Source organism: Podarcis filfolensis (genome assembly GCF_964270895.1).
Source record: "Podarcis filfolensis genome assembly, chromosome: 16".
In the NCBI taxonomy this organism is placed as follows: Eukaryota; Metazoa; Chordata; class Lepidosauria; order Squamata; family Lacertidae; genus Podarcis; species Podarcis filfolensis.
In genome coordinates, this window is record NC_139620.1 from 21,784,098 (window position 1) to 21,796,632 (window position 12,535).

General features: G+C 45.6%; 1 protein-coding gene across 2 annotated transcripts in view; it reads left to right on the plus strand.

The window, feature by feature from the left end:
* The window catches only part of SRRM4 (serine/arginine repetitive matrix 4), a 345,117-nt gene that overhangs the window by 102,455 nt on the left and 230,127 nt on the right, over positions 1–12,535 (plus strand). For both annotated transcript variants that reach the window (XR_014542415.1, XM_083590245.1), the window contains exons 9-12: positions 4,027–4,358; positions 5,278–5,400; positions 8,171–8,281; positions 10,251–10,397. Coding sequence is in view for 1 of the 2 variants with exons in the window: in XM_083590245.1 (XP_083446371.1) it covers positions 4,027–4,358; positions 5,278–5,400; positions 8,171–8,281; positions 10,251–10,397 (713 nt within the window). In the remaining variant the exon portion in view is untranslated. The remainder of the gene's footprint in view (positions 1–4,026; positions 4,359–5,277; positions 5,401–8,170; positions 8,282–10,250; positions 10,398–12,535) is intronic.

A 12,535-nucleotide genomic window follows, 5' to 3' on the forward strand; every position in this document is an offset into this window, starting at 1 on the left:
GAAATGCCCCTTCCCACCAGATGTCAAGGAGATAAATAACCATACAACTTTCAGAAGGCATCTAAAGGCAGCCCTGTATAGGGAAGTTTCTAATGTTTGATGTTTTCTCATGTTTTTACATCTGTTGGAAGACGCCCAGAGTGGCTGGGGCAATTCAGTCACGTAGGCTGAGTTCAAATGATAAAAGTATTATTATGTGTTATTATTAATTCAACAAAATTAATATACTTCATCCCATAATACCAGCTTTTCATAGTCTGATAGCCATTTACACCTTCCCACTTGCCTCTTAGACCCCCTAGGTAACCCCCCTCAAGGGATGGTACCACCCACTTTAGGAACCCCTGCTTGAGGATGTCCCTTGGTACATTCCTCCTTACCTTGGCAAGGGTCTGTGGCAAAGGGCTTTGGGAACCACCCACCGCTTTAATTACCCACAATGCCCCTGGTGTGACATCATTCTGGGGCATTGCAGGAAATGCAAATGACCGGCCCCATTTTAATTTTATTTGCTCACAACGTCCTGGAGTAGCAACATGATGACAGGGGGTATTGTGGGTAATTAAAATGCTGGAAAGATTCCATATCCAGCCACCTGGCAGATGGAATCCCTGAGGCCCTGAAAGCTGCCGAAGGATGCCAGGTGGAGAATGGGGCACTGGCCCCACCAGACTCAATCTCTGCTGCCTGCTTTTCCACTTGCAACTAGTCCAGGGGGCAGCCCTGGCTTTCAGCTTCCTCTCAGTCTCGCCCCTTGCATAACTCAGTAGGGACAAGGATGGGAAACCAGAATCAGTTGGTTCTGCCTGTCATTGGCTCTGGTGCCCTCTACTGTTGGACAGTAGAGCACCGGGGTGAAGAGCAGCAGCAGCAGAAGAAGAAGAAGAGTTTGGATTTGATATCCCGCTTTATCACTACCCGAAGGAATCTCAAAGCAGCTAACATTCTCCTTTCCCTTCCTCCCCCGCAACAAACACTCTGTGAGGTGAGTGGGGCTGAGAGACTGGCCCAAGGTCACCCAGCAGCTGCATGTGGAGGAGCGGAGATGCGAACCCGGTTCACCAGATTACGAGTCCACCACTCTTAACCACTACACCACACTGGCTCTCAGGCAGGGGCGTGACTGGCATGCGTCCCGTGGGTGTGGTGCGCAGCCCGGGGGCGTGGCACGCCGCCCGCAGGGGTGTGACGCATGTCCTGGGGGCATGGCATGCCACCCACAGGGGTGTGGTGCATGTCCCATGGGCATGGTGTGCGTCCTGGGGGCGTGACATGCGTCCTGGGGCATGGTGTGCCACCCACAGGGGCATGGCACGTCTTCTGGGGGCGGGGTGCCCATCACGGAGGGGGCAGCCACGATGGCACCCCACCAGGATCGTGGTGCCAAGGGCGGTACGCTCCCCCCACCCCCCTCTTCCTCTGCCAATGCTGTTGGACTCCCTGCCTTTTTGCCTTCTTCCCCAGCAGTCTCAGTGGGCACCAGCTGTCACATTCTGCCAGACAGCAAAAACAGTCCTGAGCTAGATAAGGTGACTGACTTGGTATGAGGCAGCTTGCTTTGTGAGATTTGGAGGTTGTTGTAGTTGTTTGCTACGTCTTGCAATCTGCATTGGGACAGTCTGCAGGGGAGGCTAGTATGAGCTGCTCTAGAACCCAGGAACGTCTCCCCATGGATCTGATGATATTGTGGGGAGCCACAAAGCATCAATGGGAGGAAGAGGTGTGTTTGTACTTTGTAGCCAGTGCCTATGTCTTCCTTTTGGTCCTCACTAAAAAACAAAGCGGGAAATCTTCCTCTCTTTTTTTTTACCAAAAAAAAAAAATCTCCGTTCTCCTTTTAATGATTTTTTAATTATTATTTTTTTATGTGGGTCAGCATTAAAAGCCAAAGGTGATGATGTGAATAGATGCCATATAAGTCCCAGATAAACAAGTGGCCAAAACGAAGTAGCTCGAAAGGGATTGTTTGGAGAGAGAGAGAGAACATGATGGCAAAGCTTATTTAAAATCGGACAAGACAAAAAAACAAACACCCAACATTTGAGTGGAGAGAGATAGAGAGAGGGTTTGTGGATTTTTTTTAATCTTCTCTTGTAATTTGAGACTCTAATGATGGACTTATGATGCCCACTCTTCCCTTTTTCTTACACCTTACCCTACTAAAGGAGGAAATCTTGATTGGTAAGTGGATGAAAACCGCAAGATGCTAGGACGTTTATTACTAGAGGTCCCTCGAAAGTATGAGCTGTACCAGGGGTGACTAACCTGTGGCCTCCTGGGTATCGCAGGAATGCAATTCCCAGCATCCTCCACCATTGGCTGTTCTGGCTGCTGAGGATGCTGGGAGATGTAGTCCAGCAGCATCTGGGGGGTCCATTGGTTCCCCATTCCTGAGCTGTGCCTTCTAGGAGGGGGAAAAAACCACACCGAGATATATATATATGTCTTCTTTTTTCCCAGAGGGAGTTTTTGCTTTTTGTTTTCTTAAAGTTTTCTTTCATTTTCTTCTTTTGATTATTGTTTCAAGGCATTACAGTTTGCCTGCCAGATTTCTTTATGTCATTCCTAAGATATCCCTTTTCTTTTAAAGTTTGTGATAGACCTCCCATCTCCTTGTCGAGAGTTGATTGATTGATTGATTGATTGATTTGAAATGGAGATCAATCACAAAAAGGGCAAGACCCCAGCCAAAGTTAAGCTCTTCTACAGCTTGGCTCCAGGCATGTTCCCTCAGGAGTTAAGTCTCTCTCCTTTCAATGGGACATGCAATTAATCCATATCTAATTGGGATCGAGCCCCACTGCATTTCAAATGGGATTTAATCTCATATAATGTGCACAGCAGCCTTCCTCAACCTGGTGCCTTCCAGATGTTTTGAACTACAATTCCCATCGGTCCCAGGCAGTATGTCCTTCCACTCCTTGAGGAAGGTGTGGTGTCTCAGAGGGGGTGATCTGGACCCTTGGAGGCAATGAAGGCTTCAATTAAGTCCCAGGCATTCTTGGAGCAAGTAGCTCACTTGGAGCTTTCCATGGTGCTGAAACCACTGGCCAGCCTTTTGCCCATGGTGCTGAAACTACTGGCCTGCCTTATGTCCTTCCAGTGGGCTTCCTGTCAGGGCAAGACAGGACATTTGTTTGTATCAGGGATTGGGTGCCTGCCTGTGGCACTCCAGATGTTGCTACTACAGCTCCCATTATCCCTGACAATTTGCCATGTTGGCTGATGGGAGTTGTCGTCCAAAACAAGCTGGAGGACTTTCCAGGTTGGGGACTACTGGTGCATAGGATTGCTTTGGATTGCCTCCTTATACTCTGTTGATTTCTTCAATAAAGAACCTATGCACGATTAATACCCTCCTTTGCCAACCTGGTGCCTTCCAGATGTTCTGGCCTACTACTCCCATCAGCCCCCACCAGCAGGGGGCATCTGGAGGGAACCAGGTCAGCGATGGCTGTTTAAGGCTCCCCTGCTGGAATCAATGGGAACTAGAAGTGCTTAATTTTAGCTGGATTATGCTTGCAGGATTCTGTTCTGTTCTGTTCTGTTTAATTTCTAAGGCATATGTCTGTCCGTCTTTTTAAAGATACTCCTTTTCTTTTTCAACCCCTTTGTTTTTAGAGAAGGCTTTGGTTTTAAGTCTGCTTTATATTTTTTTTTATTTGATCTTTCATTCAACATTGATTCGCATGCCTAGGACTCTTTGCATGATGCCTTAAAATCTTCCAATTTATATCTGGGTGGGGAAAAAAGACATTTCTTCTTTCTTTCAGGGAGATGTGTTGTTTTGTTTTTTATTCTTTCTTTGTTTGTTCGTTTCTTCCTTTCTCCTTCTTTCCTTCCTTCCTTTCTTTCTTTCCTTTGATTACAGACTGTGCATCATGATGGTTAAAAAGAAAAGAAAAGAAAAAAGGTTTATTTGGAAAAAAATAAAATAATGATTGAGTGTATAAAATCAGACAAAACTTAATGGGCTGAGGAAAAATCTATTTATACGCTGGCCAATGGCTTTTGTTTTGCTTGCAGATTTCAAAGTCTGGGTGTCCTGCTGACCTCTTTAAAAAAGCAGAGGGTCGGGTTGGCAGGCTGGCCCAACAGAATGGAGTACCCCACGAGTACGACTCAGGAAATGATACTTCTTCCCCTCCATCCACCCAGACAAGTGCATCCAGGTCAAAGGGGGGCCCCAAACCACCAGGTGATCAAGTCTGTGATGGTTTCAGCCGGGCCTTCTCTTCCGGGAAGGTGAGCAGCGGGAGCAGTTCTGATTCAGGAAATTCCTTCACCAGCTGCTTCTCCCGGACTAAGGGGGCAACTTTAGACAATCCATCTCCAAGGGTTCGAGCCAAGGATCAAAGGTGAGCAACCACCCTGAAAGTCTGAGCTCTGAGCTCTGGAGCAACAGGAAGTTGCTGTAGCTCCTGATAATATAATAATAATTTATTATTTATACCCCATCCATCTGGCTGGGCTTCCCCAGCCACTCTGGGCAGCTTCCCAAAAAATATTAAAATACTGTAATACATCAAACATTAAAAGCTTCCCTAAACAGGGCTGCCTTTAGATGTCTTCTAAAAGTCTGGTAGTTGTTGTTCTCTTTGACATCTGGTGGGAGGGCGTTCCACAGGGCGGGTGCCACTACCAAGAAGGCCCTCTGCCTGGTTCCCTGTAACTTAGCTTCTCACAGTGAGGGAACCGCCAGAAGGCCCTCGGTGCTGGACCTCAGTGTCTGGGTAGAACGATGGGGGTGGAGACGCTTCTTCAGATATACTGGACTGAGGCCGTTTAGGGCTTTAAAGGTCAGCACCAACACTTTGAATTGTGCTCGGAAACGTACTGGGATGACCACCAAACTAGATTGTTCTAAAGGAGGATTAGACAAATTCATGGCTGACACGGGTTTCAGAGAGGGTTCTCACATAGCCCTACTTGGAGTTGCTGGGGCTTGAAACTGGGACCTTTTTCATGCAAGGCAAAAGGGTCTCTGATAGCAGTGATGGGTAGAGTAGGCTGCTGCCAGTCAGAGTAGCTAGTATAGAGTCAGATGGATGAATAGCCTGACCTAGTATAAGGCAGCTTTTCTGTGTTTCAAAATGCATCTTTTAAAGGGAGTGAAAGTGGAGCAGAAACTGGTTTGCTGTACCAAGTTCCTGTAAGGATAGAATGCTGTTTTTGGGTGTGAAATGTCCCTTCTCAGGAAAAGGCTTGATGCAATCTCCTGGGCACTCAGAAAAGAAAGTCTTGTTTTCACCCGTTCTTTTCTGGCTCGCCTCTTAGGTCATGTGCCCGGAATGATTCTACATCCAGCAGGTCATCTCCAGAGTCTAACCACTCCCATTTATTACATCACAAGGCAGGATCCCGGTCTTCACACAGCAGATCCTGTTCATCAGGGACAAGGTGAGGTATTTTGGGGAGTCATCTATTGGCAGTACTGACTCTCTGGAACTCCCCTTCCCCCTGGATATTGTGATAGGAATTTTGAGGTCTTAGATATAAGGTAATGTTCATAACCGCACGTACATAGATCAGCACAGGAAGACCGACCTGAAGCCATTTTGATTCCTAAACTGAGCAAATGTTTTCTCTGCAAGGTCAAAGTGGAAAAGCCTCCCCATTGTCTTTTCCTTCACAAATCCTGTCTTAACAGTATGTCTGTGTTTGAATAGGGTGTGAGCCTGTGACATGGCCCAGGAACTAAGTATTTATCACTACAAAAGAATGGCCAGGCTCCCCAGGCAATCCAATCAAGTAACCTGCCAGACAGGAGATAAATAAAGACAAGAGAAAAACATTTAAATTTCTATTTAGACCGCCTTTTCTGTGATGTAGGTATGATGTATCTGAGGGGTGGTCTTAGGTTACACCCATTCTGTGTTGTATGTATGATGTTTCTGGGGGTGGTCTTGATCTACAGGGTGGCAATTTCAAAAGTCTTTATAAGGCCTTGTGAGCCATTTTTCTGGGTCCCTCCTCTCTCCTGCAGGTGAGGGGAGCACCCTGTTGCAACAGATCAATAAAGATCAAGCTTACTAGCTGCTTTGCTTCTCAATATTCTCTGGTTGGCCTCTGTTATTCTCTCCTACCAATAGGGAACCTATGTAAGGACTCTATATGGGCTCTTAGATACCCCATAAGGGAAAAGGGCAATTTTTGTTTACAACAATATCAGGGAGGCACCTTCACTCTTATCATTTTCAGGACCCGCCAAAGCATTTTACATTTAGAAAAGCCTATCCTGAAACATACTTTTAACGTGGAATTTGATTATGTATATTTGTTTTGAAACTGCAGAGGCATGTGTTTTTATGCAAACTCGTTTTTTACATTGGAATTATATGCTGCTTGGTCATTGAAGCTTCTAAGCAGCTTACATAAAATATAAATTTCAAATTAACAATCATGGTTTTTTTTTAAAAAAAGTAAACCTAAAAAGGAATTCAAAAACAAAATCAGCAGTTTTCACACAAATAAAATTACATGTTTAACTTTAAATCAACTATGCATGTCTGGGGGGGCTTGCTTTAAAAAGTTTTGAAACCACATAGAGGTTTTGGTTGATTAAGTACTATTTTAAAATGCATGATATAAATGTGTATATTATTTATGTATTGTGTTTATACCCCACCTTTTCCTCCAAGGAGCTCAGGGTGGTGCACATGGTTCTCCAAGTCCCCATTTTATCTTCCCAACAACCTCATGAGGTGGTTAGGTTGAGAGGCAGTGACTGGCCCCCAAGGTGCTTCACATGGCTGAGTGGGAGGATTCGAACCGGAGTCTCCCAGGTCCTAGTATGATGCTCTAACCATTGTGCCATACTGCTTGTCATTCATACCAGGCAGAATGAGAAACTTGTGCCTCTCCAGATGCTGCTGGACTACAACTCAGTTGGTCAGAGCATGGTGATGATAGCGCCAAGGTTGCAGGATCAATCCCCTTATGGGACAGCTGCATATTCCTACATGGCATGGGGTTGGACCAGATGATCTTCAGGGTCCCTTCCAACTCTACGATTCTATGACCTATGAAACTCCCAACGTTTTCGACAGTGGGCCACGTTGGCAGGGGCTGATGGGAGCTGAGGTCTGACAACATCTACAGATCCTGCAAGCGTCCCTATTTTCCAGGGACAGTCCCAGACTGTCCCTATTTTCCAGGGACAGTCCCAGATTTCCTGGTTTCTGATTTGATCCTGGAATGTCCCATTTTTCCTTAGGACAGGCATGGCCAAACTTGGCCCTCCAGCTGTTTTGGGACTACAATTCCCATCATCCCTGGCCACTGACTGGTCCTGTTAGCTAGGGATGATGGGAGTTGTAGTCCCAAAACAGCTGGAGGGCCAAGTTTGGCCATGCTTGCTTTAGGATGTCCCTATTTTCATTGGAGAAATGTTGGAAGGTATGGAGTTATCCGACCCCCGAGCCATCTGAAGGCAATCCTGTATAGGGAAGGGTTTTTAAAAAATGTTTAATGTTTTATTATGTTTCTCTATATATGTTGTGGCACTGTGGGTTAAACCACAGAGCCTAGGACTTGCCGATCAGAAGGTTGGCAGTTCGAATCCCCGCGACGGGGTGAGCTCTTGTTGCTCATTCCCGCTCCTGCCAACCTAGCAGTTTGAAAGCACGTCAAAGTGCAAGTAGATAAATAGGTACCGCTCCGGCGGGAAAGTAAACGGCGTCTCCGTGCGCTGCTCTGGTTCTCCAGAAGCGGCTTAGTCATGCTGGCCACATGACCCGGAAGCTGTACGCCGGCTCCCTCAGCCAGTAAAGCGAGATGAGTGCCGCAACCCCAGAGTCGTCCGCGACTGGACCTAATGGTCAGGGGTCCCTTTACCTTTACCCATATATGTTGGAAGCTACCCAGAGTGGCTGGGTCACTAAGAGGTGTGGGGTATAAATAGTAAAATTATCATTATGGAATGGGACGTCCCTATTTTCATCGGAGAAATGTTGGAGGGTATGCATCTAGAGGACCAAAGGGTTCTGCACCCCTGAGCTCAACAGAAGCCTACACCAGGTAGCAAGACGTCTCTGTGAACCAGTTCTGTGGCCCTGTGTAACCACAACCTCAGCAAGACCACCTTCCAGTGCATACGGCTTCTGCTGGGGATAGAATCTTGTGCCTCTTGCTCTTTCCCATCAGCCTTATATTTCTCCCCTGTTTCCAGATCCTATTCACGTTCTCCTAGCTACTCACCCAAGTCCTGCAAGAGAAGCCCTGGGAGCAGAAGCTCCAGGCAGCGACGAAGTCCCAGCTATGCTCGCTATAGTCCTATCAGGTACCACTCGCGTGTGCTGTGTCCAGGGCCCACATCCTACCATCCACACACTTCTCATCCAGGATCTCCATCACCATTCATTCATTCATTCATTCATTGACTGTATATACACCCTATACCTGGGGGTCTCAGGGCGGTTCACAGGGTGGTTGCAGTATGATGTTTGAAGGCTCTGTAGATGGTAGCAAGAGATTTGACATTAGCAGATATTTAAGAGATAGGAAGGACTTGGAGATAGGAGTTGGTGGGCAGTAAATCTGAGGATGTTGTTAATAGGTTATTAACGGAAGATATGGGAGTCTTCTTTCCCAGGTCAACTAATCTAGGGTTGCCATATTCCAGGGATCAAAAACCCTCACCTCACCCAGACCCTATTGGGGCAAGCCCCACCCCACCCCACATCTCCCTTGCTCACTCGCCCCCTCCCTACAGCTAGCCCCTTCCTCACTTGCCTGTTTCCCCCCCTTCTGCCCTCCCCTCTCTTACCTTTGTTGCCTTCTGCTCATGATGGGGGGCTGAGCAGCCCCAGGAAGGTCACACAAGGCCAGGTGAGCGCCAGGACCAGCACGGGGCCTAACGCAGCCCCAAGAAAGCCACGCAAGGCCTGACGGTGACCAGGAACAACACCAGGCCTAGGGCAAACTTCAGACTAGGGTTGGGGGAGGGCTTCAGTTTTCTTTGCATTTTAATTTGGGAACTATTATGATACCTCAGGTTACAGACTCCACTAACCCAGAAATAGTACCTCAGGTTAAGAACTTTGCTTCAGGATGAGAACAGAAATAGAGCGGTGGCAGTGCGGCGACAGCGGGAGGCTCCATTAGCTAAAGTGGTACCTCAGGTTAAGAACAGTTTCAGGTTAAGAACGGACCTCCAGAACGAAATAAGTTCTTAACCTGAGGTACCACTGTACCAAATTTGCACTTCTCGGTGAGGAAGAAGGTAGCCATCATGGCTCATAGCCTGATCTTCCACAAATTTGTCTAACCCTCTTTTAAAGCCATCCAAGTTGGTGGTCCTCATCGCTGCATCCAGTGGCAGTGAGTTCCATAGTTCAGAAGAAGTCCTTTCTTTTATGTGTCTTGAATCTTCCAACACTCAGCTTCATTGGATGGCCACAAGTTCTAGCATTCTGAGAGAGGGAGAAAAGCTTCAATGTATGCCTGTGTTTGTTTGTTGCTTAGAATATTGTCAGTCGCTTTGAGTTGCCGCGGCAAAAAAAAGAAAAAAAAAGGCAACTGACAAATCCAGTAAATAACAAGAACTTGTGTATCTGCCTGAGCTAAGATAAGCATTGTGTGTGTGTGTAATTTTTATTAAATTTTCTGTTTTACAATTTAAAGTACTCATTTTTACATCCTTAAGATATCAATGACTTCCCTTCTTCTTTCCATGGTTCATTTTACATATCATAAATCCCTGCATATTTACAGTAACTATACCATTCAGTATTCCATTATTACATCCATCATAACTTATTTACACTGTTGAATTTTTCTTAGTGCTTCCAGTGTTTTCAGCTGTACACAGTTATTTCACATATACTCAGTAAACATTTTCCAATCTTCTCTAAATGTATGTTCTTCTTGTTCTCTTATTCTATATGTTAAGTCTGCAAATTGTGCATATTCTGTCAACTTAAGTTGCCATTCTTCTTTGGTAGGGACCTTGCTCATTTGCCATTTTGGGGCTAACAAAACACGGGCCACAGTAGTGGCATACATATATAACCTTTTTTTGACACCTGGGAAATTCAGTCTTGATTATCCCCAACAGAAAGGATTCTGGGTTTTGGGGGGGAGTACTTTTAAACATTTTTTTCAATTCATTATGGATTATTTCCCAATACTCTTTTACCCTTTTACAAGCCCACCACATATGAAAGAACGTTCCCTCAACCTTTTTGCATCTCCAGTACTTACTAAGATAAGCATTGTTGATCATCCGTGGGGTTATCTTTTTTTCTCAGGGACCGTGAACGAGATCACAAGTACGGGTCCAGTGGGAAGGAGTCTCACAGGCACCGTGACCGCCGACGCCGCAAACAGTCATATTCACCCATGAGGAAGCGGAGAAGAGATTCCCCCAGCCATCTGGAAGCCCGACGCATAACAAGGTGAGCTAGGGCTGTCCTTCTCAGCTGTCCTTCTCAGCTGCTGTCAAGGTGATCAAACCACCTTGAAAGGTTGGATATCAGAGCTGAGCTGCTACCCACTTGGGAATTACACCTCAAAAGGCATAAAAATACGAGAACAGTCTGCTAAAAGGTAAAGGTAAAGGACCCCTGGATGGTTAAGTCCAGTCAAAGGTGACTATGGGGTTGCAGCATTCATCTCGCTTTCAGGCCAAGGGAGCCGGTGTTTGTCCACAGACAGCTTTCCTGGTCATGTCGCCATCATGACTAAACCACTTCTGGTGCAAAGGAACACCATGCCGGAAACCAGAGCACACAGAAGCGCCATTTACCTTCCCGCTGCAGTGGTACCTATTTATCTACTTGCACTGGCGTGCTTTTGAACTGCTAGGTTAGCAGGAGCTGGGACGGGAGCTCACCCCGCTGTGGGGATTCGAACTGCCGACCTTCTTATTGTGGGAATGTTCAGGGATGCAGGAGAGAATATATTGTCTGATTATATCCTTTTCCAACTTGTATTAACAAGTTCCACAATTTAGCAGAGTAATATTCCCCTTTTTAAACTTGCTGTGGATGTGTTTGCTCAGGCTCACTAAAGCCTCTATAATAACTGTTCTGGTATTTTCCTCTTATTCCCTCATATAAGATAAGACATGACACAGTCTTCTATAAAAGTATAAAAAGGTTTACTCACATATTATTCTGTTCACAATAGAATCCCAGAAGGCAGACTTAGCTTAGAAAAGTAACATACACTTGGAAACTATCCCATAAGAAGTCAGTCCCTTTGTCCTCTCTTGGCTGGAGCCAAGAGAGCATCTTTGGCTAAGCAGATGTTGCTTCTTTGATGCATGTAGTGAAAGAGAGAGAGATGGCTGCCCTGCCCTGTGCTTTTGTCATTACCTGCACAGGTGAGGCCACACCCACCTCTAGTCACATGCAGAGGAAGTCTGTCCCAGCCCAGAAGGAAACAGGAAGTTTACCTGCTGGCTGGACAAACATTCCTCCCCATGTGTAAACATGTTCACTCTAGGAATGTTGTACTTGACTGCTCTTGTGTTTCACATCCCACACTGATCAGCAAGCTGAAGCTGCTTAGTGGTTTAGACCACTGCACCACCCACTATATCAGGCCAGAGACCTATCCAGCAGGGCATCCTCTTCCCACAGTCGCCACCCAGATGCCTAGGGAAGCCCACAAGCAGAACCTGAACCCAAGAACACTCTTCCATCCTCTGGTTTCCAGCAACTGGTGTTCAGAAGCGTACTGCCTCTAACTGGGGAGGTAGTGTAGAAAGAATGGCTTAGGACTGGGACATGCCAAGTTCAAATCCCTACCTAGCTATGAAAATCATTGGGTGATTTGGGGCCAGTCGGTGCCTCTCAGCCTAATTTACTTCACAGGGTTGTTGCAGACCCTCCAAGTTTTCCAGTCCTGGATTTACAAAAGCCATCCCAGTTTCTGATTTGATCCCAGAATGTCCCATTTTTCTTTAGGACATCCCTATTTTCATCAGAGAAATATTGGAGTGTATGGAGTTATGAGACCTCCAACACAGGGAGATAACTTGACAACCTTTAGAAGACATCTGAAGGCAGCCCTGCATAGGGATATTTTTAAATGTTTAATGTTTTTATATACAGTGAGGGGAAAAGGTATTTGATCCCCTGCTAAATTTGCCCGTTTGGCCTCTGACAAAGAAATGACCAGGCCATAATTTTAATGGTAGGTTTATTGTAGCCGTGAGAGACAGAATAAGAACAGGAAAACCCCCAGAAACCCAGAAGACAAAAGTCAAAGACTGATGTGCATTATAATGAGTGAAATAAGGATTTGATGCCTTTGCAAAAGATGACTTAGTACTTGGTGGCAAAACCCTTGTTGGCAATTACAGAGGTCAGATGTTTCTTGTAGTGGCCACCAGGCAAATTTAGCAGGGGATCAAATACTTTTTTCCTATATACTTAATGAAAATTCTGTGACTTTAAAATTGATTTTGCATTTAAATATAATTATATAAATATAATATAATGTATTGTGTATAATAGATTAGTTTATAAAATCTAATAGATTATATGGTCTACATATTATAGATTTTATTATATAATCTATATATTAT